Source organism: Prionailurus viverrinus, chromosome B2 (assembly GCF_022837055.1).
Source record: "Prionailurus viverrinus isolate Anna chromosome B2, UM_Priviv_1.0, whole genome shotgun sequence".
NCBI classification, from domain to species: Eukaryota; Metazoa; Chordata; class Mammalia; order Carnivora; family Felidae; genus Prionailurus; species Prionailurus viverrinus.
Window position 1 is genome coordinate 4,817,470 of NC_062565.1, and position 26,213 is coordinate 4,843,682.

Consider the following 26,213-nt stretch of genomic DNA (forward strand, 5'->3'; position numbering starts at 1 on the left):
TCTCTCTCTCTCCCTGTCTCTCTGTCCCTCCCCCACTGTGCTATCTCTGTCTCTCTCAAAATAAATACACTTAAAAAAATAAAATAAAATAAAAATAAAATGACCTCATAAAATGTAGGTTCATAAAACGGGGATTCAGTGAACGATGCATTACCTATACAACTGTTAGGAGCAATGGTGTGTTTTGGGGGGGGGGGTCATCAGATGACATTAAGCCAAGGCACCTAGAAATGCCAGACCCTAACCTCTCCCACAGCCACCTCTTGTAATGGACACTACCCCACCTGTGCCCTTTTAGCCCTATCTCAGTGCTGATCTTCTCATCATCCAGCTGCCACGACTTTATCTGAGAGGGTTTTCTGGCCACCAAAGCATGATCCCTTCGCGCGTGAGGCCAGCTGAAAGTTCGGGGCAATTAACACTCAATAAAACCTCAACTCAACTCCACCGGTAGAACTCTGGATGGAGACGGGGTGCCGCGTGTTCAGACGTCTAGAGGCAGCCTGAAGGTAGGCTCTTGGGTTTTCCTACAACGATGTGCACAATCCCTGTATTATCGGTTAGAGAATAAGTAGCAGAAAGCCTGCACCTGACTTCTGTGCTACGCAGTCTCATTAAAAGCTTTAGTGCAAAAAGTGGTATTTATCGCAAGTGCCTAAAGGCACACTGACCGTTGCCTTAAGTTGCAGCCAGTGGATGTTGAATTTTTCACCTTTTTCACAAACTGGCTTTGACCGAGCTGTGCTTCAATGTGACGGTAAAATGGTAATGCAGTTCTGTGATCCCTGCTTGTATTTCTTATAGGAGGGCTGATCACATCACGCGGATTCGTAGGGATCTTGGCACAAGTGTTCTCAGGGGTTAAACCAGAGAACGCTGTGTTCTGCTGAGCAACTGTGTATTCTCATCCTCTGTGAATTTTGTGAATGCAGACTTTCTCAAACCAGAATCCCCTTTATGGCGGTAGATTCAGGGTTGAAAATTGGAAGTCCTGGGGCGCCTGGGTGGCGCAGTCGGTCGAGCGTCTGACTTCAGCCAGGTCACGATCTCGCGGTTCGTGAGTTCGAGCCCCGCGTCGGGCTCTGGGCTGATGGCTCAGAGCCTGGAGCCTGCTTCCTATTCTGTGTCTCCCTCTCTCTCTGCCCCTCCCCCGTTCATGCTCTGTCTCTCTCTGTCCCAAAAATAAATAAACGTTGAAAAAAAAAAAGAAAATTGGAAGTCCCATTTAGAGACTGGGTCATGGTCAGAAATTACTTTTTGTTAATGCTTTTTATTTTATTATTTTTTTGAAGTTTATTTTAAGAGAGAGAGAGAGAGAGAGAGAACCAGCAGGGAAGGGGCAAAAAGGGAGACAGAGGATCCGAAGTGGGCTCTGTGCTGACAGCACAGGGCTCAAACTCCCAAACTGTGAGATCGTGACCTGAGCTGAAGTCGGACGCTTAACTGACTGAGCCACCCAGGTGCCCCTGTTAATGCTCTCTAAATTAAATTTTAATAGTAATGTCCAAGTAATACACAAACATAATTTAAAAAGTCAGATAATGCGGGGTGCCTGGGTGGCTCACTCAGTTGAGTGCCTGACTTTGGCTCAGGTCATGATCTCACGGTTCATGAGTTCGAGCCCTGCATCCGGCTCTGTGCTGACAGCTAAGAGCCTGGAGTTTGCTTAGGATTCTGTGTCTCCTTCTCTCTCTGCCTCTCCTCAGCTTGTGTGCTCTCTCTCAAATATAAACATTTTAAAAAAAAATTTTAAGTCAAATAATACAATGACTCAGACTGAGAAATAGCATTCCCTTAACCCCTTCCTGATTTGCACTCCCAGAGATGACCATTTGAGGCTTTTTGGCTGATTCTTCTGGTTTTTATTATTATTGTTTTATTATTATGACTATCCTAGTTCTAAATAGTTCACATATGGGCACCTGGGTGGCTCAGTCGGTTGAGCGTCCAACTTTGGCCCAGGTCATGATCTCGCGGTCCGTGGGTACAAGCCCTGCATCGGGCTCTGTGCTGACAGCTCAGAGCCTGGAGCCGTTTTCAGATTCTGTGTCTCCCTCTCTCTGACCCTCCCCTGTTCATGCTCTGTCTCTGTCTCAAAAATAAATAAACGTTAAAAAATAAGTAGTTCACATATATTTCTGATTCTTTCCCCCCCCCAATTTTAGGTAATTTTCTTTTTACTTCTTACTATGACTGACAAGGTCTTAAGGTTCTAACCCTGTTCCTTGCTGGGGTTTCCCCTTCGTCTCTCAATATAATTGTGCCACAATTGTCCATTAAAACAAGAGGAGTACTTCAGCGTTTTTCATGGCTAAGTAGTATGTGTAGCATCATTTCCTTCCTCATACAACTCTGTTTTCCCTGGAGTCTGGTTCCTTTGTTGTGTTGCTTAGTTTCATTCACGGATTTCCATTCTCCATAACTGTTCAGCCACCCAATACTTACACGCTAATTGTTTCCTCTTGAAGACAGACCCCCACCCCCATCCTGGATGCCACCATGTTATTGTTCCCATTTGGGCCTCCCACCTGGCTAGCAAAGATTTTAGGATTTCCCTTCACCACCAGGGATCCCCTCTATCCCTCCCATGTTGGGGGATCCCACATACTATTGAGGGATCCCACATACTTTTGCTTTCCTTTTTCTGGTTCACTCCCACATCTGAATTTGGAGCGGGTTTTCCACTAGTTTCCTCAGAAAGAATGAAGAGGAGGTTAGTTTTTGGAGATCTGCCATTTCTGACGATACGTTTATTTTTCTGGAGGGATCATCTGACTTCAGCCAGCCTCTGACCCTGGAGGAGCAGCAGAGGACCTCAAAGTCCTCACTCCTCAGAAGAGCCAGGCTCTGTTTTTCCCAAAGCCTACAGTCAGTGAGGTCACTCACCTCTGCTGAAACCAGGAGTGTTACAGGACTGGAGTTTCCCACTCCTGGAAGAAAACCTCAGATTTAGATTTTCTTTTTAATGTTTATTCACTTTTTGAGAGACTGAGTACAAGCAGGGGAGGGGCAGAGAGAGAGGGAGACACAGAATCTGAAGCAGGCTCCAGGCTCTGAGCTATCAGCACAGAGACCAACGCGGGGCTCAAACTCACAAACCACAAAATCAGGCCCTGAGCGGAAGTTGGACGTTTAACTGACTGAGCCACGCGGGCGCCCTGAAAACACCAGATTTAGAAAAGTAGCAGGTTCCCTGCTGGAAAGAATACTTTCCAGAGGTATTCTATCTGTATACAAGGAAATGTACATATATCCCTTTTCTTAGTCTTGTTTTAACATATAGTAGCATTTTATTTGCAGCAATTTTTTTCTGGGATTCACCTTTTTAAAAATTGAAGTGTAATTAACATACAATATTATATTAACTTCAGGTGTACAATGTAATGATTGAACAATTCTATACATTACTCAGTGCTCATTGCGACAAGTGTATTTTTTTGTTTGTTTGTTTATTTTGAGACAGAGTGTGAATGAGCATGAGCAGGGGAGGGGCAGAGAGAGAGGAAAAGAAAGAATCCCAAGCAGGCTCCACACTGTCAGCACAGAGCCTGATGCGGGGCTCAAGTCACTAACCATGAGATCATGACCTGAGCTGAAATAAGGAGTTGGACACTTAACCAACTGAGCCACCCTGGTGTCCCATGAGAAGTATACTCTTAATCCCCTTTATCTATTTCACTTATCACCCCCCACACGCCATCTTTCCTCTGGCAACCACCAGTTTGTTCTCTGTATTTAAGAGTCTGTTTTGAGTTTGTCTTTTTTTGTTGTTGTTGTTTCTTGAATTCCACATGAGTGAAATCATCTGGTATTTGTCCTTCTCTGACTTATTTCACTTAGCGTAATACCCTCTAAGTCCATCCGTGCTATTTGTTGCCCATGTCAAGAGTTCCTGCTTTTTTATGGCTGAGTAATATTCCATTGTCTATATACCTATACCATCTATATCTCCTGTCTTTATCCACTCATCTATTCTGTATATCTATAATCTATATACATCTATCCCACACTTTCTTTATCCATTCATCTATCTATGGACACTTGGGCTGCTTCCGTTTCTTGGCTATTGTAAATAATGCTGCAATAAAGAGAGGGTGTATTTATCTTTTCAACTTAGTGTTTTCATTTCCTTTGGGTAATTATCTAGCCATGGAATTACTGCATCATAGGGTTAATTTCAATTTTTAACTTTTTGAGGAGCCTCCATATTGGTTTCCCATGGTATCTGTACCAATTTACATTTCTACCGACAGTGCACAAAGGTTCCTTTTTCTCCACATCCTTGCCAACACTTGTTATTTCTTGTGTTTTTTTATTTAAGTCATTCTGACAAGTGTAAAGTGATGTCTCATTGTGGTTTTAATTTGCATTTCTCTGGTGACGAGTGATGTTGAGCATCTTTTCATGTGTCTGTTGGTCATTTGTAGGTCTTCTTTGGATAAATGTCTATTCAGGTCCCCTGCCCATTTTTTAGTTGGATTATGTGTGTGTGTGTTGAGTTATAGAAGTTCTTTATATATTTTAAATATTAACCCTTTATTGGATATGTCGTTTGCAAACATCTTCTCCCATTCAGTAGGTTGCCTTTTTGTTTTGCTGGTTTCCCTCACTGTGCAGAAGCTTTTTAGTTTGGTTTAGTCCCAACAAAGTAATTTTGTTTTTGTTTCCCTTACCTCAGGAGACCTATCTAGAAAAGTGTTTTTATGGCTGATGTAGAAGAACACATAGCCAGCAATTTCTTTGACAAGTTTTATGGCTTCAGGTCTCACATTTAAGTCTATAATCCATTTTGAGTTTATTTTTGTGTATGGTGGAAGAAAGTGGTCCCGTTTCAGTCTTTTCCATGCTGCTGTCCACTTTTCCCAGCACCATTTATAGAAGAGATGGCATTTTCCCCTTGTATGTTCTTGCTTCATCATAAATTGACCATAAAAGCATGGGTTTATTTCTGAGCTCTCTGTCCTGTTCGACTCGCCTACATGTCCATCTTTGTGCCCGTAGCATACTGTCTTGATTACTACACCTTTGTTGTGTATCTTGTAATCTGGGATGGTGATACCTCCAGTTTTGTTCTTCTTTCTCAAGATAGTTTTGGCGATACGTGGTCTTTTGTGCTTCCATACAAATTTTAGGATTATTAGTTCTAGTTCTGTGAAAGATGGTGTTGTATCTACCAATACTTTATCTTGGTCTAGGTTCTCTACCTTAAAGAATAGATCATTCAGGGGCGCCTGGGTGGCTCAGTCGGTTAAGTGTCCGACTTCGGCTCAGGTCATGATCTCGCAGTTCGTGAGTTCAAGCCCCGCGTCAGGCTCTGTGCTGATGGCTCAGACCCTGGAGCCTGTTTCAGATTCTGTGTCTCCCTCTCTCTCTGACCCTCCCCCATTCATACTCTGTCTCTCTCTGTCTCAAAAATAAATAAAAGTTAAAAAAAATTTTTTAAATAAAAAAATAAAAAAATAGATCAGTAGATCTATTAAATAGATAAGATAGAACAAATAGAATAAATAGAATAGATAAATAGATCATTAAATGATCTTAAATATAGATCATTTCACACGTGTGGGAACATATCTGTGGAATAGATTTCTAGAAATGGGATTGCTTAGCAATACTCGTATTTTTGTTTCAGTTTCCTTCTGTGCCCTGTTTTGTCACTTTTCCTTCATCCTCCCTGGCTATTAACCGACTCATCAGTGTGAGATTATGTCTTTTATAGATTACTGTCATTTTTAATGGGGTCTAGGGAGACAGAGTAGCTAAATGGCTGGGTTTGACTCACATGCTTAACCGGAAACTGCTAAGGCCCCTCTTCTGACAATGCTTAGAGAACTTTTGGTTAACATTTTATCTATGGAAATATAGCTTAAGAGGCAGACTAGCTCTGTTGTTGTATTCAGATTCCTCTTTGGACTCTAGCACACGTGGAAGTTGAAGGTGGTAAAATAAAAGGCTGAAGTGGACCTTGAGACATTCGTATGCTAAGCTTGGAATTCAAAACTGGTTTACCAAAGTGTTAACACTCAGTTACTTTACTTCCCTTGGTTGCTCCTTACAATTGCATCTCTCCCCAACATCTGAGTTCTCCTAGAAGCGAACTCCAGTTAAGAATTTGAATGCAGGGACCGTATTTGCAAGATTGACCTAAGGAACTAAGAACAGGGTGGGGGAGAAAGCCGATAGAAGGTGTGTTATCAAAAAGTTACTATCTGGGTAAAAGGGAACTTGTGATCCTACTGAGGGACTGCTCTAGTAAATACACAGCACACACCTCAGTTATCCTGCCCAGAGGCCCCAGGAGCTCAGACACACCAGCTCCTATCCTTCTTGGGCAAAAGATAATGACTTCATTAGCTAAAACCTAAAATTCGACTGGGGTATCTTGGAAGAGGCAGGGTGGGCACAGGGTGGTTTTTCTAAACAAAGTCTCAAGGGCCCTAAGGCTGCGTAGTGACATGTGTGGTGCTCTGGCTCGTTAGAATCAATTTTTCTTCTGATGACATTTCAATTTCTTTTGAGGGGATATCTTGTCCACAGTGTAGCCTTAAGAGACTGCCAACCCAGCCATCTTGCCCTTCCGAGGAGCAGTGACATAAGCCCGGCTATGCCAATCTTGCCATCTCAGGAAAGGGGAGAAAATCAAACAGCACTAAGACAACGTCGATTAGCACCTGCTGCGGGGTCCCCAGTGCCGCTCTGACTTCTGCTTCCTCAGGACCATTGTAGTCTTCTGATGAATCCCATTTTTGTTCATGGCAGGCAGGATTAGTTTCTCTGTTTTACAAAGAACTCCAAGAAAGGCAAGAAGAGACACGTTCAAGAACTTTTTTAGAAGTTTTTCTACATACATCTTAGTAACATTTCACTTTCTTCACAGACCTTCTCACCACGCCACCCCCGCGACCATACCCAGTTTTTAAACTTGTACCAGTGTATAGAAAAGCAATTAATGTAGGGATATTTTAAAATCTGGCCACTTAATTTGTTTCTGGTTGCTCTTGGGATTTTCGTATGTAAATGAGTTCTTTTTCCTTCCCATAATTAGCTTTATTTGGTTTGATTGCACCAGACTGAGACCGCGAAAAGAATTTGTAAAAATGGTGGTCCATTCTTCTCTAGTTCGTGACCTTGTAAGTTTCTAAAGCTTTGCATTTAACCATTCACCATGTGATGCTAGGCATAGGAAGATAGTTTTATCAAGTTGCAATTTCTTCTTTCCCAAGCTTAATCGTATCCATGCTGTTATTAGGATTATGGGCTTCTCCCCCCTTCAATGTTCAGAATTTCAAGCGTGCACTAAAACTAGAACAGTCTTGCATTCCTGGGATAAACCCCAAGTTGGTCATCATGTTTTATCTTCCAGGATACAACTGGATTAGCTTTACCATCTTATTTAGGATTTTTCCATCTGTATTCCCCCTCCGACCCTTTATGGGCCATCCTGGTTAGTTTTCATATGTAATACTAACTGTATAGAATATATTGACAAATTAGTTCAGTCTAATCCAGGCTTCCCACGTTAACGGTTTTCCAACAGATTCTTAACCTATTGATATCCTTACAGAAGCTCTCCTGAATTTTTTTAAGCCAACGTCAAAGAAGTTACTCTAACTTGCCAGATGGGACAGACCTCTGACTCTATCTTCAAGGCATTTCACTGAGGTGTTCTGACTTTAGATACCTAATTGAAAATCAGACCTGGGGCGCCTGAGTGGCTCAGTTAAGTGTCCAACTTCGGCTCAGATCATGATCTCACAGTTTTTGAGTTCAAGCCCCGCGCTGTGCTGACAGTCTGGAGCCTGCTTCAGATCCTGTGTCTCCCTCTCTCTCTCTGTCCCTCCCCCACTCACACTCTCGCTCTCAAAAATAAACATTAAGAAAAAAAGAAAAGGAAAATGAGACTCATCATCTAAAGGTAATTCTTCCAAATTCTCTGTCAACTAGTTCCCAACTGCTAGGCTTAAAAATCTATCACCCCAAGTTTCCTCTTGAAATCCATCCTCAAAACCACCTCAAGGTCCTTAGGCAACTGATTTGCTTTCTATCAAGATTCTGGTTGTATTTAAATGGAAGCATACAGCAGGTACTCTTACCTTGTTTCTTTCACTCGACGTCATGGAGATCTGTCCATGTTGTTTATGCCTACTGTGACTTTTTGAGACAAAGCATGATTGCATGAGTTGGGGAGGGGCAGAGAGAGGAGAATCCCAAGCAGACTCCACACTGTCAGCGTGAAGCCCTACGTGGGGCTCAAACCCACAAACTGAGATCATGACCTGCACTGAAAATCAAGAGTCGGATGCTTGAGTGAACCACCCAGGCACCCCTCTAGCCTTTAATTCCATCTTTGGGCTAGTGGCCCATCCCTAAAACAGAGCTGCACTAACACAGTAGCCATCGGCCTCATGCAGCCATTTAAAAACAAATGCAGTTCCTCACTCCCACTAGCCCCATCTCAAGTCCTCAACAGCCACATATGGCTAACTGGTCATCACACTGGACAGCAAAGATATTTCTAACATCTCAGAAAGTTTCCTGGACAGTGTTGCTGTAGATTAATAATCACTTTTTTTTTTTTAGTTTATCGCTCTCAAAAATAGAGTGCAAACAGGGAAGGGGCAGAGAGAGAGGGAGGCATAGAATCTGAAGCAGGCTCCAGGCTCTGAGTTGACAGCACAGAGCCAGATGTGGGGCTCAAACTCAGAAACTGGGAGATCATAACCTGAGCCAAAGTCGGATGGATGCTGAACCAACTGAGCCACCCAGGAGCCCCAATAATCGCTTCCATTCTTAAAGCATTTAGTTCAGACACTGTAGTAAATGTTTTAATCTTCAAATAACACTGAGGCAGACTTCATCTCAACATAAGAGATAAGAACATTAGGTGAGCCTGGGTGGCTGTCAGTTGAGCGTCCAACTTTGGCTGAGGTGGTGATGTCAGTTTGTGAGATTGAGCCCCGCATCAGGCCCTGTGCGGACGGCTCAGAGCCTGGAACCTGCTTCAGATTCTGTGTCTCCCTCTCTCTCTCTGCCCCTCCCCTGCTCATGCTCTGTTTCTCTCTCAAAAATAAACATTAAAAATTAAAAAAAAAAAAAAAATCAAGATTTATATGGATAAATAACTTGCCGCAAATAGTCCTTTAAGGCTTGACCGTGCTCTTTATTGCCAGTCTACACGAAGGTATGTGTATGCTTCTCACAGAACACATTCTATCCCAGTGCTATATACTTTATAAACAATTCCCTTTGTCCTTTTCTTCATTCAAAACACCTATGGGAAATTTCTAACTTAATCTCTTACTCTCTTATTCCTCAATATATACTCCATACTATCCCATATGTGAAATGTGTGAAGAGAAAGTTTCAGAACTTTTACCTTTTGTCCCCCTGCATCTCTTAAGTGCAATTTCACCTGCCTTCCAACCCCCAAGAGATGGTCACGATCATGACCATTTTAAGCTTCTGAGAAGAGTCTGATTATACCAGGCAGTTGAGCCTTTACCTGGCTGATCTGATCAGCCTGATTGATTTACCTGGCTGATCTGATGTGGGGAGCTTTTGATACTGAAGTCTCCTACTCAATGATCTAAAGTACCCAGTAAGAATATCTGGAAACCAATAGTCCCTACAATGAGCTTGAGGTACAACCAAATTTGGGAGTAAAAACTTCAACTATCTCAGTATTAAGAGGGACAAATTCATTTTCTCCTTGTTTCCCTTAAGATAGCAGAGGAACAGAAAACATAAAAACCACAGAAATGGACACATTTTCTATACAGACGGCTTATACTTCATTCTTCCAAGGTACACACGACACTCAACACGAGACTGAAGTTTATTTATCATATACACAAGTGGTGTCTGACATCTGAGAAAATGCTATTTACATAAAACATCGTAGATTAAAAATACATAGTATTTGTATTTTAATACAACAGGGTCCCAGGATTCAAACAAGGAACTTTGATTCCAACTTTGCATTATACATTTGTCAGTTCTGCTACAAAGAACTATAGTGGAGGCAAACTTTGGCAGTATATTTCTCGAGAGTCAAATATTAGAGAATTTCACACATGTGGTTTTGCATCTGTAGAGGAAGATACAACTTCTTCAGCACATGTACCGATTTCTGAATCTTCCACTTCAGAGTCCTCACCAGTTTCCTCTTCAGAATCAAATTCCTGACTATTTGGTGATTCGAAGTTATCCAGAGGTCCATCATGCAGTCTCTTTTAAAATGATAAACGAACAATTTATCGTAAATACTTAAAAGCCCAAGTCCACTAGCAGTATGCTGATATAATTTACCCTCAATGTTCTAATGAGGTCCTTTTCATAATGCTTCCCCATTAAAGTCACCTACAATCAATCAAATGTTATATCAAAACCTCTACTATACTAAACCATATTTCAGTAAAGTTGCAGCACTTAACATTTGCTCATTTTTTTTCAAGTTTATTTTTTTTTTGAGAGAGAGAGAGAGAGTGAGCAAGTAGAGGCAGAGAGACAGGGAGAGAGAATCCCAAGCAGGCTCCACACTGTCAGCACAGAGCCCAACAAGGGGTTCAAATTCACAAACCAGAAGATCATGACCTGAGCCAAAATCAAGTCAGATGTTTGACTGAGCCACCCCAGGTGCCCCGAATTGGCCCATTTTTTTTTTTTTTTTTTTTAAGCACTGGCATGCTTTCACAGTGTAACTCCAATCACTTCTCAAGCTACTTATGGTGAAGGACCAGGTTTTTAAATTTCCAGTCTGCTGTGAACCAATGGCAGTTAAGAAAGGCTATTACAAAAAAAGAGTGAGCTATTTCAGTACTTCCAAGTGAAAACTCAAAACATTAATTCTGTCATGGCTTTAAAATGTAAGCAATTCGGTACAAGAAAAGCTTTTATTTCAAAAACTTTCTTCCTACCAGCAAGATGATTTTTTGCAAACACAAGTAACTTTGAGACCTATTTTTTTTTAATGTTTATTTTTGAGAGAGAGAGAGAGAGAGAGAGAGCTAGAGCAAGCAAGGGAGCACGACCGAGCATGAGCAGGGGAGGGGCAGAGAGAGGGAGACACAGACTCAGAAGCAGGCTCCCGGCTCTGAGCTGTCAGCCCACAAGCCGTGAGATCGTGACCTGAGCCAAAGTCGAATGCTTAACCGACTGAGCCACCCAGGCTCCCCAAGACCTTTTTTTTAGCTCAAGACTGCAAAATAACAATTATCAACCTAAGTCTTTTTTTTTTTTTAAGTAACCTCTACACCCAATGTAGGGCTTGAACTCATGACCCCAAGATCAAGAGTCATGTATGCTCTACCGACAGCCAGCCAGGTGCCCCGCAGGCTAATTCTTATAAACACATTAGTTTCTTCCAAATTGAAAAGTCAGATACGACCACCAAACTCATTTAGTGCACCAATTAACAGTTTTATATATGACTGTAATGTCACACTGGCATTAAAGTTAAATTAAAACCAGTTTAAAACTTTGAACTGTAAAATAGAAAAATTTTCCATAAATTTTTCACATGTAAATAAGTCTCTTTATATTTCTACAAGAAAATAGCTGTTCTGTTGCTTCATGAGAATTATCTGCAATCACTGGGCTCTTATTACGGGCAAGGACTTCTCTGAACTTTCATCATTGTTAACTCATTATTTTCATACCAAGCACATAGCACCCACTATTGTCCCATTTTACAAATGAGGAAAATGAAGGCCTGACAAGATAAATAACTTACCTGATTTAACAAACTTTATTGTGCGAGGCAGGGAGCTAAGACTCACATCCAGGAAATCGGGTTCCAGAGCCCAAACCCTTACTGATTACACTACTGCGTCCCACTGTAACAGATGATTCTGCATCAGGAGAACATTGAAATACCTACCTCTATTACCTCTGCCATATACTGTACGTGTTCTGCTACTTCCGCCAATTCTTTATTTTCCTTTTTCAGGCGGGCAATTTCATTGTCCTTCTCTTCAATCTCTTTATGAAGCTATACGATATAAGTAGAGTTCAGTATTCCATACACCTGCCATGCTACAAACCCACACCATACGCCTCCAAGTATATATCCGATAGACACACGCAGCATGAAGGCTGCTAACACCACCACCACCACCTTCAGCTCTCGGTACAGGAAGCTGCTTTTGCATCACAATTCTGACGCATAAATCCTTTCTAATTAAACCTTTCTTAGGCCAACGTCAAAGCTAATTTATATCGCTCTAACCAAACATGTGAAGCAATAGAAGGAAAATCCTCCCGGAATGTTAAAAACTGCCACAAATTCTATTTGGTACATACTTTCTCATTTTCCTTAAGTGCTTCATAGAGAGCCTTCCTCCGTTTCTCTGCCACTTCTTTCCAATATTGAGAGGATGGGTTTTCTAAAATAAATGAATGTTTTACATACAGACCTTGAAGACAAGGTTACATGCTGCTACAAAAAAACACTACTTTTTTCTACTGAACAAATCCTTCCACAAGATTTACAAAGCATCGCTCGGTTCCCTTTGATCTCCACTGCCATTCAACAATGAGTAGATCCAACCGGCTCCCTCTCTTCGCCGTGTTTCCGCTGGCTCCCCTCATTTTCTGACATACTCAAATCCCTTTCTTCAAATCCATTCTCTACACACTTTTCTTCTGAAAAGACGATTTCCAAGTTTTATAACCCTTAATTAATCACTACCATCCACAGCTGGATCTTACCAAACAGTAAGGCCGGCCCAAACTTACAGTGTATGCGTATTTACAACCATAAGAAATTTTATTTTTTTTTTATTTTTATTTTTTTAATTTTTTTTTCAACGTTTATTTATTTTTGGGACAGAGAGAGACAGAGCATGAATGGGCGAGGGGCAGACAGAGAGGGAGACACAGAATCGGAAACAGGGTCCAGGCTCCCAGCCATCAGCCCAGAGCACGACGCGGGGCTCGAACTCACGGACCGCGAGATGGTGACCCGGCTGAAGTCGGACGCTTAACCGACTGCGCCACCCAGGCGCCCCAAGAAATTTTAAATTACCAAAACATTTGAGTAAAATATCTAATTGTGTCTCCAGGTTAAGAGATTGTGTACAGAAATCATAACTGTACAAATATTTACCTTTATTAAGAAATTTAAGATAAAAGTTATACATATTTTCATACCTGCAATCATAAGATCAAATGCTTCCTGAGTAACTCCACTAAAATCTTTATTTTCACTATGTTCTGGGACAATGACAACTCCAGCGCTGGAATTCTTAGATGTTAACTGGTCGTTCCAATGTTTCCTTTTGGACAAGTCTTTAACCAACTATAATGAAAATACATACATCAATCTCATTTATTTTGATTTAATGAATGAAAGTTGGGCGGTTTTGTCAGTATGTATTAAAAATAGAGTGCTCGTCTGTCTTTTTTATATCTTTGGATCTTTTAAAAAATCACACATTTTAAAACTCTACAAAAATGTATAGTTATTTTAGAAACCTTATTTGCAGCAACTAGATTAGGCTTGGGTCTAAGGCTTAGCTGAAATCATGTTTAGTGTTTAAATAACGGAGTGCCACAGAAAGGTTATTTTCAACCTTGCAAAAGCCTAGAAGCCCTCATCAGTGATTCTATCCTGATAGATAAAATCTAACATTTTATTCCCAAAACATCAAACATTACTCCTGTTGGCTACTCAGAACTTACTACACCATCCCAGTCCTACTAATTATTCATACCAATTCTGAACTTCCTAAACTCAACCATCACTACACAAACCACTGCTGTGGGAAACATGCAATTGTTACTCTGGTTTCAATGATTTAGACATCTCTGTAAAGGCAGGCTCATCAGAACCCCATTCCAGCCCAGTAACACATACCTCATTTTCTCTTCCAACGAGAGCTCCAGCTGCAGAAGGCTGAATCATCTTCAGAGTCCTTCTTGGGACAGGACTATTCTAGAAGTCAACATAATTTATTATCTGGTTACTGAGTTGCTATATGGGTTGTTGCTCTTTTATTCCTGCTATAATTTAGGAAAAAAGAAACACTAAGAACACTAGTATTTGTTCTGCTATATAATTTTATTGTTTTTTTCTTTCTACTGCTTATTTATTTTTGAGAGAAAGACAGAGTGTGAGCAGGGGGAGGGGCAGAGGCCCAGAACCCAAAGCAGGCTCCAGGCTCTGAGCTGTCAGCACAGAGCCCGACGCGGGGCTCGAACTCACCAACAGTGAGATCATGACCTGAGCTGAAGTGAAGTTAGACGCTTAACCGACTGAGTCACCCAGGCACCCCTGTTCTTCTATATAATTTTTATAATGTTGCATATGAGCAACACATTGGTTTATTCAACTAGCAAACGTGTTATCTCCCTAAAATTATAATAAAGTTTGAAAAAACCCTAAGAATGGCTCATATTACCCAAACACGAGTTTGCTACACGAGGAGTTTGCTACACGAGTAGCAGTCCTCCTTCCATCTCAATATATGCTGTTATTACAGTCATTTTGTCAACTAATCACATCTAGTTAGAACAAAAATGTAACAAAATTTCTAAGCTCTAATACTTCAAACCATGCGTGATGAATTCCAGTACAACAGGAGTACTTGTATTCCCTCTTAAAAAGATCTGCCACACAGACGTCTTAGCATTTATGGTAGAAACCCACAGAAGAGGGAAATTGAGGAAAAAGGTTAATTATTTACACTGCAAGATACTTATTTCCCTAAACAAAAGGATTCATCTCAGACTTCGTTAAATAGTGAACATTTCCTAACACACTTGTATGTATTTACCAAAGGAATTTAATTTTTTTTTTAAATGTTCATTTTTTTGAAAGAGTGGGGGGGGAGGGGCAGAGAGCGAGGGAGACACAGGATGGGGAGCGGGCTGAAACTGAAACTCCCGCACCATGAGATCACGACCTGAGCCAAAGTCAGAGGCTCAACCGACTGAGCCACCCACACATCCCAGGAATATAATTTTCAAGAACGTACTTTACACAAAACCAAATACACCCATAAAAGGACCTGACTGCAGAAGCAGTTTTGCTTCAAGCCTGTTCACCCGGAGACGGCCAAAATGGCAGTGCTGGAGGCGCCAGGGTACTGTAAAACGCCCATGCTCCAGTTTTGAAAAAAATATACCCTTCCTTAAAATATGGAAACAGATTCCCATAGATTTCCTGACCTGAAAGCCCTGTTTTTGCAAAAAATCATTAGTTATACTGCCACCATGGGTCAGCAAACAAAGGTACACACTCGAACAAGGGCTGCAAGAACATGACACCAAAGCAGCGTGAGAAAGTTACCGATTCCATACTGCAGTTCACATGGCAAGAGCTCGCCTTTCCCACGGTAAACTTTCTACCGCTGATCATTATCTCACTGTTTAACCGAAGAACAAATGCCAACCACTCTGAGAACAAATATTACACCAACATTGCAGATGTCATTTTATAGATTAGTCACCAGCCCCCAGACAAATAGAAGAAAACCTAACTTGGGATCCTTAAGAATGGGAGGTGTTAATTTATTTAAATGCTTGCTACTTATAATGGCCAAAGAAGCCAGATAAATCACTGTCAGAAAAAAAATGAGTTTTCAAGATTAACTTTTATACATGTAAGCTTTAAGCATCCAGCCCCAAAGATGTAATATTGCTATTGTCATTTTCTTTATACAGATTATACACTGTAATAACAGATTCTTTAGAGCCAAAATGTTCTCCTACATTAATGGGCCATGTTTTTATAAAACAATTTAAGATTCTGTGAACCCTTCTCTCTCTCTCCCTCAAAAGGAAAAAAAAACACAAAAGCACTACTCACAGGGAATTTTGCATACAATTGGTAAGAAAGCCATGAGCAACCATAATTCACTCTTACAGATCTATTTTTATTTAAAAAAAATTTTTTAACATTTTATTTTTTTTTAAGAGACAGGGACAGAGCGTGAGCAGAGGAGGAACAGAGAGACAGGGAGACACAGAATCCAAAGCAGGCTCCAGGCTCTGAGCTTTCAGCAGAGCCAGATGTGGGGCTCAAACCCATGAACCCCAAACTCATGAGGTCATGAGGGGCTCAAACCCCAAACTCATGAGGTCATGACCTAAGCCGAAGTCGGACGCTCAACCACTGAGCCACCCTGGTGCCCCTTACAGATCTAGTTTTAGTCCAATTTTCTTGTTTTACATAGATGTGAACAGAGGCTGCAATGCTAAATAATTTACCCAAGGGGTGCCTGAGTGGCTCAGTCGGTTAAGCAAATGACTTCCGCTCAGGTCATGATCTCATGGTTCATGAGTTCGAGCCCCAAGTCGAGCTCTGTGCTGACAGCTCAGAGCCTGGAGCCCGTTTCAGATTGCGTCTCCCTCTGTCTGCCCCTCCGCCACTTGCACTCTGTCTCTCGCATTGTCTCAAAAATAAACATCAAAAAGGTAAATAAATAAATAAAAATAATAATTCACCCAAGGTCACAGTTTTGGAGGCTGAATCAGAACCAACCAGAACTCTAATCCTTTTATATCCGAGATAGTTTTACTCTAGCTAGTAAACATTAGATTCCTCTTTAAATAGAAGGATCTGCTGAAATCTGGGATTTGCCTCAAAATAATTAGGTGACTCAAGGAGTGAATGAGGATGTAGATGAAACAAGACTGGCAATATCCTGGTAACTGTTAATTGAGAGTATTATACTATTGACTCTGAGTATTTAAAAATTTTTATACAAATTATCAATGCACGGTATTAAGAAAAATAATGTAAGGACACTAAGGCAAAGTCAACCACCTATTAGCAAGCATCTGCTATCCCTTATGAAAAGCTTTTATTTACTCTATTTAATTTGAATCTGCAAACTGATAGATTTCCCGAAGATGTCTCATTCTCAGGAATCCTCAGCAGCTAAGTTGTGCAGCAGAACCTAGTGAAGTTGTAAATTCATTTCGAACCTTAAGAGCAAAGTCAGTCAAAATTACAAATTCAAAATTAAACTCTGTTCTTATTGTTGTAAGAATAAATATTTGGGATAAGATTTCCAGTGACACTATTATATGGGGATTCAAAAAGTGTAGCACAACAAGCAGGTTAGATGGTAAGGAGTATAATGTACTCTGAAAACACGTACGATATAATGCAAGATGTGTCTCTGTGCTCAAAGACACGAATTCCAAAGATACAAAGGATTTTAATAAAAATCATTTCAGAAAACGTAGGAGTGGAAAGAAAGCAACACAATCTTACGGAAAATCCTAAAGAAGCTACTAAAAAACTATTAAATCTAATAAACAGTTTCAGCAAGGCTGCAGGACACATCAAATTCAAAATATAAAAATCACCTGTTTTCTATACGCTAGCAATGAGCACACAGAAAATTTAATGCAAGAAACAATTCTATCTACAATAGCATTAATAAAATACTTAGGCAAAAAATTAAACAAAAGGAGCATAAAACTCAATACTCTGAAAATTACAAAACAGTATTGAAAGAAATTTAAAGATAACCTCAATAAATGGAAAAAACATAGCACATTCACGGATCATAAAACTTACTTTCCACCATAATTAATTTTTTCAAGGTTCTCTGTTGTTACCTGTCCTCTGGCTAAAAGTTCGATACTTCAAAGTTTATAGAGATTAGAGCCAGGTTAAATTTTGTTAAATTATGTCAAACTAGGAGTGCCTGGGTGGTGCCTGTTAAGCGTCCCCAACTTTTGATTTCGGCTCCGTCATGATCTAATGGTTTTGTGAGTCCGAGTCACATGTCAGGCTCTGCACTGACTGTGCTTGGGATTCTCTCTCTCTGTCTCTGCCCCTCCCCTGCTGGTGCTCTCGGTCTCTCTCAAGATAAAGAAACTTAAAAAAATTTTTTTAAACTTATGTCAAACTACTTCTAACCACATGCTTTCTAAAACAAAAGTGATCCTATCACATACCTTTATGTTCTCTTTGATTTCTTCATGTTTCTGCTTCATATTGGGATTCATGATACACCTGATGAAGCAAAAAAGATTAGTAATTCATAAGCAGAAAATGGTTTGCACCTGAAGGTGGAGTGCAGATTTTTGTAGTTGTTGAAAATACTTAACAACCATAGAAATCCTACCACTGTATGGTGGAACTATCTCATCTCACGGTACCCAAACTCAGCCCTATCGATGACAAAAGTGTCTAAAGTTAGTGACTCTTAGTATCTGTATTATACACACAAATAATTCTGGTTGGAAACATCTTGTTACAAAAGGAAAATTATGTATTCTAAACAGTTTTACAAAACACTATTCTGTCCTGGATTAAATACAGAAAAGATCTGAGAAATGGTCACCAAGAGAAGCAAATACGGTCACCAGGTACTTGGGTATGCTCAGGTCCATCCTTAAGAAGAGCATTCTAGGGGCCCCCAGGTGGCTCAGTGGGTTAAGCATCCAAACTCTTGGTTTTGGCTCAGGTCAGGATCTTATGGTTTTGTGCTGCCACCGCAGAGCCTGTTTGGGATTCTCTCTCTCCCCCTCCCGTAACTCGCTCTGTCTCGGGTCTCTCTCAAAAGAAATAAACTTTAAAAAAAAAAAAAAAAGAATAGCATTCTAACTTTGCTGTTTCAAAGGCAGCTTTAAGCTGTAATAAAATTGGCTCTGGTAACCAGCAGTTAGTAGTGATTTAATATCCAATCAAATGAGATTATATAATTACATCTGTAGGGAATGTTTAACCACCACCGTGAACTGAGTGAGACATTGAGGGAAGAAAGAGGGAGAAGATAAAGGGATTACGCAATGTGGTTAACCAGACCACAAGGCCAGAACTCACTCCAAATCCAACCTTCGAAGGTACTGGATAGGTCTATACCAGCCAAATAGATCTCCCTGACTTCTGTGGTGTATGCCTTTACTCAGTGCAGTGGCTTTCAAACTTTGACAATGACACACCTCCTGTGCCCCAGCACACACACAGTCCCCAACTGTATGATGCTATTTTCTATCCTATTTTAGGTTGAGCCAATGCGGGCGGGGACCCACTACCCTGAGCAATGTTTATTTTCAAAGTGCCTGGGATCCCTGAATCATTCACTAGGTCATGAACATTGTTTACAACAGAAGAGACGAGAAGATATAAGAGTGCACAGCGTGTGAGGTCCTAAGTACTGCCTCGTGAAACGTCTAATGTCCTTGTTTGGCTCCTAAACTGCGACGTAAAATGTGCTTCAGTAAGAGTCAGGGTTAAAACAGGGGAGGGTCACTGACCAAGTGCAATCTTTCGCGTGTTTATCAAACCGTGGTCAGCACCCTGCACCCTTACCTCTCCGGCGTGGGAAACGCTGACCGACCTGACACACCAGGGTTACCAAACCGGGATCGCAGGGTCCAGAGACCTCCCCCCGGGAGCCCAGGCTGCGGACCCCTCGGATCCCGGCCAGGAAGCCGCAGAGGGTGGGGGTTCCGTCTGGCCCGACAGCCGGGCACGCGCAAGTCGTATCTCTCACGGCACCGGCTGCCCAACGGCGGCGCAACCAGGAGCCCTACTGGAAGCCGGGGACCCGCAACTCGGCGGCCTGCCCCGGAGCTCCCGCCGCGGCGCACGCGTCCGGGACGCGTCCGCCAACCAATAGGGAGCGCGGACGGCGGAGCGCGCCAAAACCGACCCAGCCAATGGGGCAGCCCCTCGCCCGCCGGCCCTGCCTCCCCCGCCAAGGCCCCCGCAACGTCCCGGTCGCAGCCACCCTGACCCCCAGCCGCCGCCCGGCAGCCGTCGGGGAGCGGCCCCCGCGTACCCACTTCCCTCACACTTACCGGATGGGAGCGCCCAATCCCCGTGGCGGACGCGGGAGGCCGTGGCAGGAACACCTCGCACAGAGCCCGCAGCAGCTGGAGTGGCTGGCGCCCGCCCCCGGCAAAGCTTGCGAACTCCGCTCGGCTGGCGCGATGGTCACGTGACCCGTTGACGCGAGACGAATCCAGCGAATCGCCTCCCGCCTCCGCCCGGGCGGCCCCACCCCTTCCCGCGCCTGCGCGGTGGGAGTAGCGCGGAGTGGGGTGGGGATGCTCGGAGGTCTTTGCTCCCGCGAGGTCGCTGCCTTCCGACCTCCGCTCGGAAGGCCCTTGGGCGTGGAATGCGGTCTTCTTTGTGTCCTGTGCGCGGGAGGAAGAAGCTCTCCCCGGTAGACGGAAAACACCGGGAGAACAAGCTCTCCTATAGGTAGTGCACGACTCACCTGTCGGCACAGCCCTGGTTCCTGCACTCCTAATGGTGTGGAGGGCTCCCGTGTTGTGGTGCGGTGGGGGCCGCGGACCTGCAGCCCCTCACCCTCCCGGGGTCGGTCCAGGCGGGGGAACACGTCACTGCAGTTTTAAGGGGCAGGGACACCTTAGCAACACCTCTAGCTTTGTTTTCTCATTACTCTGCAAAACTCTCAGCCTGCTTGTGGACACATTTGAGTTCGCCAAGTTCTGTCTTTTGTTTACGTCTACGGTACTACGGATCTGTTTTCCCATTTAATTTTCCAGGGGATTAGCATTCTCAGGGAATATCACCAGCCACGCACAGCGCCGCCTTCGGGAAGCGCTTTCTCACCTGCGTGCCCGCGTGCCCCCCTGCCTATCTCACCAATGTCTTTTTGACCGAGCTCACAAGGTACAAAGCAGTCATGTGGTCCTGGCTTTGTTGGTTAGAAATAAGGCTAAATTCATAAAGGAAACAGTCCATTGATTGGAAAACAGACTGGGTTTCCAAAGTGAGAATTCTGATGACCAGTACCAAGTACAAGCATGGTGTCATTTTTTTGTTTATTTATGTAGAGAGAAAGAGAAGCCCAACCAGGCTTCCAGAGCCTGATGCAGGACTCGAACCCACAAACCATGAAACTATGGCCTGAGCTGAAATCAAGAGGCAGATAGATGCTCAACCGACTGAGCCACCCAGGCGACCCAGCATGGCATCATTTGACTGAAACACCAGCCAGTCAAAATAGTAGTTCTGGCTACCAGTTTCTTGACTCAGCCGTGTGATGAAAAGGGATCACTGGAAAGACCCAAAATGGGTAAGTATATATTCAAAAGTATATAAAAAGTAATGTTCAGGTAGCCTGTATTACGTAGGGTGTAAAGCAGAGTTCGTGCTGTTCCTTAACAGACTTAAAAAGCTGGAAAAGAAATCTCTTCCACATGAAAATGGTAAGCAAACCAGAGAGGCAGAATCTAGAGGTCACCAAAGTTAAAGACCTAAGGAGCAGTAAGAGAATTGGTGATTTTCCAATAGTATCATGAAGCTCACTTCCCCAAATGTAATCAGTAGTTGCTAATAGTATTGTTTAGTTTTGAAATGGTGTAGGGAGACTTTTACTGTATACGTTCAGTATTGCTTTTTCTTAATTCAACATACCAAAGGAGATGATGCCTATTTTAGGAAAAAATCGTGAAGTTCCCAGAATCTGAAGCAACCATTTTACCAGCTTAGATTAGATCCTTTCTGCTTTGCCTGCTAAGTGAAAACTAGTTTATGTGACTAACTCACATCTGTACCTGTGCTATCCAGTTGGGTGGCCACTAGTCATACACTTCAAATTTCTCTAGTCTTCATCGAAATGTTATAATGTAAAATATATGCTGGATGCCAAAGATTTAGTACTAAAGAATGTAAGCCATTTCCATATTTTTTTGTATTGATTACCTGTGGAAATGATACTTTGGACATATTAAGTTAAATGCATATATTGTTAAAATTCATTTCACTGATTTCTTTTTTACTTTTTAAATTTTATTATTTTTTTTTTAATTTTTTTTTTCAACGTTTATTTATTTTTGGGACAGAGAGAGACAGAGCATGAACGGGGGAGGGGCAGAGAGAGAGGGAGACACAGAATCGGAAACAGGCTCCAGGCTCTGAGCCATCAGCCCAGAGCCCGACGCGGGGCTCGAACTCACGGACCGTGAGATCGTGACCTGGCTGAAGTCGGATGCTTAACGGACTGCGCCACCCAGGCGCCCCATTACTTTTTAAATTTTAAAAAATGTCTCTTATTGAGGGGCGCCTGGGTGGCGCAGTCGGTTAAGCGTCCGACTTCAGCCAGGTCACGATCTCGCGGTCCGTGAGTTCGAGCCCCGCGTCGGGCTCTGGGCTGATGGCTCAGAGCCTGGAGCCTGTTTCCGATTCTGTGTCTCCCTCTCTGTCTGCCCCTCCCCCGTTCATGCTCTGTCTCTCTCTGTCCCAAAAATAAATAAACGTTGAAAAAAAAAATTAAAAAAAAAAAATGTCTCTTATTGAGAGAGAAAGAGAAAAAAAAGAGCATGCCCATATGCAGAGGAGGGGTGGGGGTGAGGTGGGAGCAGAGGATCCAGAGCGGGCTCTGCGCTGACAGCAGAGAGCCCAGTGTGGGGCTCGAACTTATGAACCGTGAGATCATGACCTGAGCCGAAGTCGGACACTGAATCGACTGAGCCTCCTGGCACCCCCCTTTTTCACTTATTAGAATATGGCTACCTGAAAACAATGTAATTACGGATGTGGCTCACGTTATATTTCAGTGAGATGCGGCCGCTCTAAAATAACATATGCCATCCCGCTGAATCCTCTTAGTAGCCCTGTCACATAGATGCTTTCCACTCCCTTCTTCACAAGACAGAGAGGGTAAGTTACATGCCAACCTCTCAGACCTGTAGGCAGTGACAGACTGAGACTTCAGACCTTCTGACTGAAAGTCCACATGTAGAAAGAGAGGTTCTGAAAATACTCCTCTCTCCAGAGACAGAAGATCCTCCAGCCCCTAAGCTACTGAGAATGTCTGCAAAATGTATGCTTTCATACTGTTTCTGAGGACGCACTCAGAGAAAACGCATTTGTAGAGATCTGGAAAAAAGTTACAAGTGGTTGCAGTTTAATCAGAATTTTTCTATAGGCATCCAAATATACTGTAGTTTTATCTGCAGTAAGGAAACCTTGGGTATTGATAGGATTAATTTTATGCAGTAATAATGGCTCCTGTAAAATCCATCAGTTTATTGCAGTGTTACATTATATAACTTTAAACAAAATCATGGATATTTTTCTGTGATCTTTCTCTTAGCCACTTCTAGCTAAGCACAAACTCCATTGCTGTGCATTATAGAGCTGTTTGTTTGTATCTTGCCCAAGAACATTTATAATCAGATTGTGAAAAGAGAAGAAAGAAAGAAACACAGTAATGTACTGTAATAGACAAACAAAACCAAGTCATTTAACGTGGAATAATGACAGATTAAAATGCTAATGAAAATCAAGAGGACCAACTGACATGGCATGTACCTTTTTACAATTTATCATTTATTAAGGCTAAGCTAAATTCCCAAGTTATTTTTTTTTTAAAGTTTACTTTTATTTTGAGAGGGACAGAGATAGCACGAGTGGTGGAAGGGCAGAGAGAGAGAGGAGAGACACAGCATCCCAAGCAGGCTCCGTGCTGCCAGCCCAGAACCTGTAGAGCCCGCAGAGCCTGATGCCGGGCTGGAACTCACGACAAGTGAGATCACAACTCTAGCGGAAACCAAGAGTCACATGCTTTACCGACTAAGCCACCCGGGCACCCAAGGTTTTTAGCCAGAGTTCAGACATTGCCTACTATATGATAATTTTTATTTTTCTGAAAACTGCCCTGGGGTAACAAATAGCAATTCATTGCATTCTCTTCAAAAAGTGCTGAATCATATTCAAATAGTAGTTGAATTTACATTTTAGGTTACCTGAGACATGCACAAAGGTGAAAAACAAAGCAGGAAAAAAGTCCAGATTCAAACAATGTATCAGAATTAGGGATTTTATTATTTTTTATTTTTCTAAATAGGCTCTACGCCCAGTGTGGGGCTTGAATTCCTGACCTTGAGATCAAGAGTAGCACGTTCTACCAACTGAGCCAGCCATGCGCCCTGGGGTTTTTATTTTTAAGGTAACATTTTAATAATCGATGATATGAGACATATACTAATGTTAATGATGATACATCAGCTTCAAGGTAAAAGGCAGTAAACAGGCGGTTAGAAGGTACCAAGTAAATGAAAAATAAAACACATAGTGAATACAATCCTTAAACCTTGTAGATAAGCCATTATATGTAATTTTTTGTTTTCATTGTATTTGTATTGTATTTATTTTTACTTTTTTATTTATTTTTCTTAAAGTGTATTTTATAAAGTTCATTTTATTTCAGTAATCGCTGCACCCAGTGCGAGGCTCAAACACAGACCCTGAGATCAAGGGTTGAATCTGTTCCTACTGAGCCAGCCAGGCGCCCCAGTGTATTTGTATTTTAAAGAAATGTTTACAATTTTTTTTTTAATGTTTATTTATTTGAGAGAGACAGACAGAGTGTGAGCAGGGGAGGGGCAGAGAGAGGGGGAGACACAGAATCCAAAGCAGGCTCCAGGCTCCGAGCTGTCAGCACAGAGCCTGATGTGCGTCTTGAACCCACAGACCACGAGATCATGACCTGAGCCGAAGTTGGACACCCAACCCACTGAGCCACCCAGGTGCCCCCACCCTCTCATTTTAACTTGATTACCTCTGTAAAGACCCTGTCTTTAAATAAGGTCACATTGTGAGGTACAGGGAGTTAGGACTTCAGCCTGTGGATTTGGGGAGGAAGGAAGGGGACACAATTCAAACCATAACTGAAAGCTTTTCAGCTTTCCCATTCTGCCCTCCTCAGCCGCTTGCACCTCACCTCAGAGTGGGAGCAGCCGGCATACACTCCTGGGCTGATCAGACAGGTACCGAAGCCATCCTGCCATTTGTGTGACCTTTCCTTCTTATGGTCATTTCATTTCAACTTTTTTGTATTAAGAGCAGAGCTAGGCAGTTCCTGCATTTTAAAAGGGCCCCCGTATGACTCTTGATCTCAGGATCCTGAGTTTGAGCCCCATGTTGGGAATAAAATTACTTAAAAAAAAAAAAAAAAAAAAAAGTTTAAAAGGGCACTCAAGGAGAAAAACCTTTTTTTTCCTACTTTATTTTTTTCTTTTTTAACTTGTTTTATTTTTAATTTTTTTTTAATTTACATCCAAATTCGTTAGTTTATAGTGCAACAATGATTTCAGGAGTAGATTCCTTAGTGCCTCTGACCCATTTAGCCCATCCCCCCTCCCGAAACCCCTCCAGTAACCCTCAGTTTATTCTCCATATTTATGAGTCTCTTCTGTTTTGTCCCCCTCCCAGTTTTTATATTATTTTTGTTTCCCTTCCCTTATGTTCATCTGTTTTGTTTCTTAAAGTCCTCATATGAGTGAAGTCATATGATTTTTTGTCTTTCTCTAATTTCACTTAGCATAATACCCTCCAGTTCCATCCACCTAGTTGCAAATGGTAAGATTTCATTCTTTTTGATTGCCGAGTAAGACTCCATTGTATGTATGTGTATATATATATATGTATATATATGTATATATATGTGTATATATGTGTATATATATGTGTATATATATATATATATACACACCACATTTTTATCCATTCATCCATCGATGGACATTTGGGCTCTTTCCATACTTTGGCTATTGTTGCTAGTGCTGCTATAAACATGGGGGTGCATGTGTCCCTTCCAAACAGCACACCTGTATCCCTTGAATAAATACCTAGCAGTGCAATTGCTGGGTTGTAGAGTAGTTCTGTTTTTAGTTTTTTGAGGAACCTCCATGCTGCTTTCCAGAGTGGCTGCACAAGCTTGCATTCCCAGGAAAAAACCTTTTCTATGGAAATCTGTTCATCTTAAAAAAAAGAAAAAAAAAAAAAGAAAATCTGTTCATCTTGTTCCTAATGAAAATAATACATTTTTAAGTTTATTTTTTAACGATCTCTGTACCCAATGTGGAGCTCAAACTCATGATCCTGAGATCACAAGTCCCATGCCCTTCCAACTGAGCCAGTCAGGGGCCCCAAAAAGAATAATTTTTGAGTGATTTCTGATATATGAAGCCCAGAATTTAAGATTTTGATATTATACATCACCAATCTCAGGAAGTTCTGTCCTCTATGGTAATATGTTTATGAACACACAACATGTGTTCCAGTAACAAATTCGTTAGAAAATTTTTGGTAAATGTAGAAATAATACAGGAGATACAGGATTGTATTCGTGGACATTAGGAAACAGCGGGAGGATCATGAAAGATGAATGAAAATATTAGCATATATAAAAAAACAATAAAGATCTTGAGATAGAGGAAAAGTTTAAGACTAGCTGAAAGGGGGGTGCCTGGGTGGCTCAGTTGGTTGAGTG

At 41.9% G+C, this 26,213-nt stretch overlaps 1 protein-coding gene and 1 long non-coding RNA gene across 3 annotated transcripts; one reads left to right on the plus strand and one right to left on the minus strand.

Moving 5' to 3' along the window:
* Nucleotides 1-9,816: 9,816 nt before the first annotated feature.
* GMNN (geminin DNA replication inhibitor) lies at nucleotides 9,817-19,892 on the minus strand. Of its 2 annotated transcripts, none has more exons than XM_047859122.1 (7): nucleotides 19,765-19,892; nucleotides 17,914-17,971; nucleotides 13,856-13,933; nucleotides 13,150-13,297; nucleotides 12,301-12,383; nucleotides 11,879-11,989; nucleotides 9,817-10,229 (listed from the first exon to the last, which is right to left on the minus strand). In XM_047859122.1, exons 2-7 carry the CDS (start codon nucleotides 17,962-17,964, stop codon nucleotides 10,068-10,070), a joined length of 633 nt encoding a protein of 210 aa, XP_047715078.1. In that variant the 5' UTR covers nucleotides 17,965-17,971; nucleotides 19,765-19,892; the 3' UTR covers nucleotides 9,817-10,067. The 2 variants fall into 2 exon arrangements, with proteins under 2 accessions (XP_047715078.1, XP_047715080.1); XM_047859124.1 differs by lacking the exon at nucleotides 19,765-19,892 and adding an exon at nucleotides 19,274-19,493.
* A 136-nt stretch (nucleotides 19,893-20,028) lies between these two features.
* On the plus strand, nucleotides 20,029-24,184 carry LOC125165800 (uncharacterized). The gene is made up of 3 exons (XR_007152228.1): nucleotides 20,029-20,170; nucleotides 20,770-21,011; nucleotides 23,787-24,184. It is a non-coding gene; the product is annotated as an uncharacterized LOC125165800 (long non-coding RNA).
* Nucleotides 24,185-26,213: the final 2,029 nt, after the last annotated feature.

Coding starts and splice junctions, on each gene's coding strand:
- GMNN (XM_047859122.1), bottom strand. CDS start 17,964: ATGAATCCCAATATGAAGCAGAAACATGAAGAAATCAAAGAGAACATA. Junction 13,298..13,855: donor TCGTTGGAAGAGAAAATGAG/GTATGTGTTACT, acceptor TTTTCATTATAG/TTGGTTAAAGACTTGTCCAA. Junction 12,384..13,149: donor ATTTGATCTTATGATTGCAG/GTATGAAAATAT, acceptor CATTTATTTTAG/AAAACCCATCCTCTCAATAT.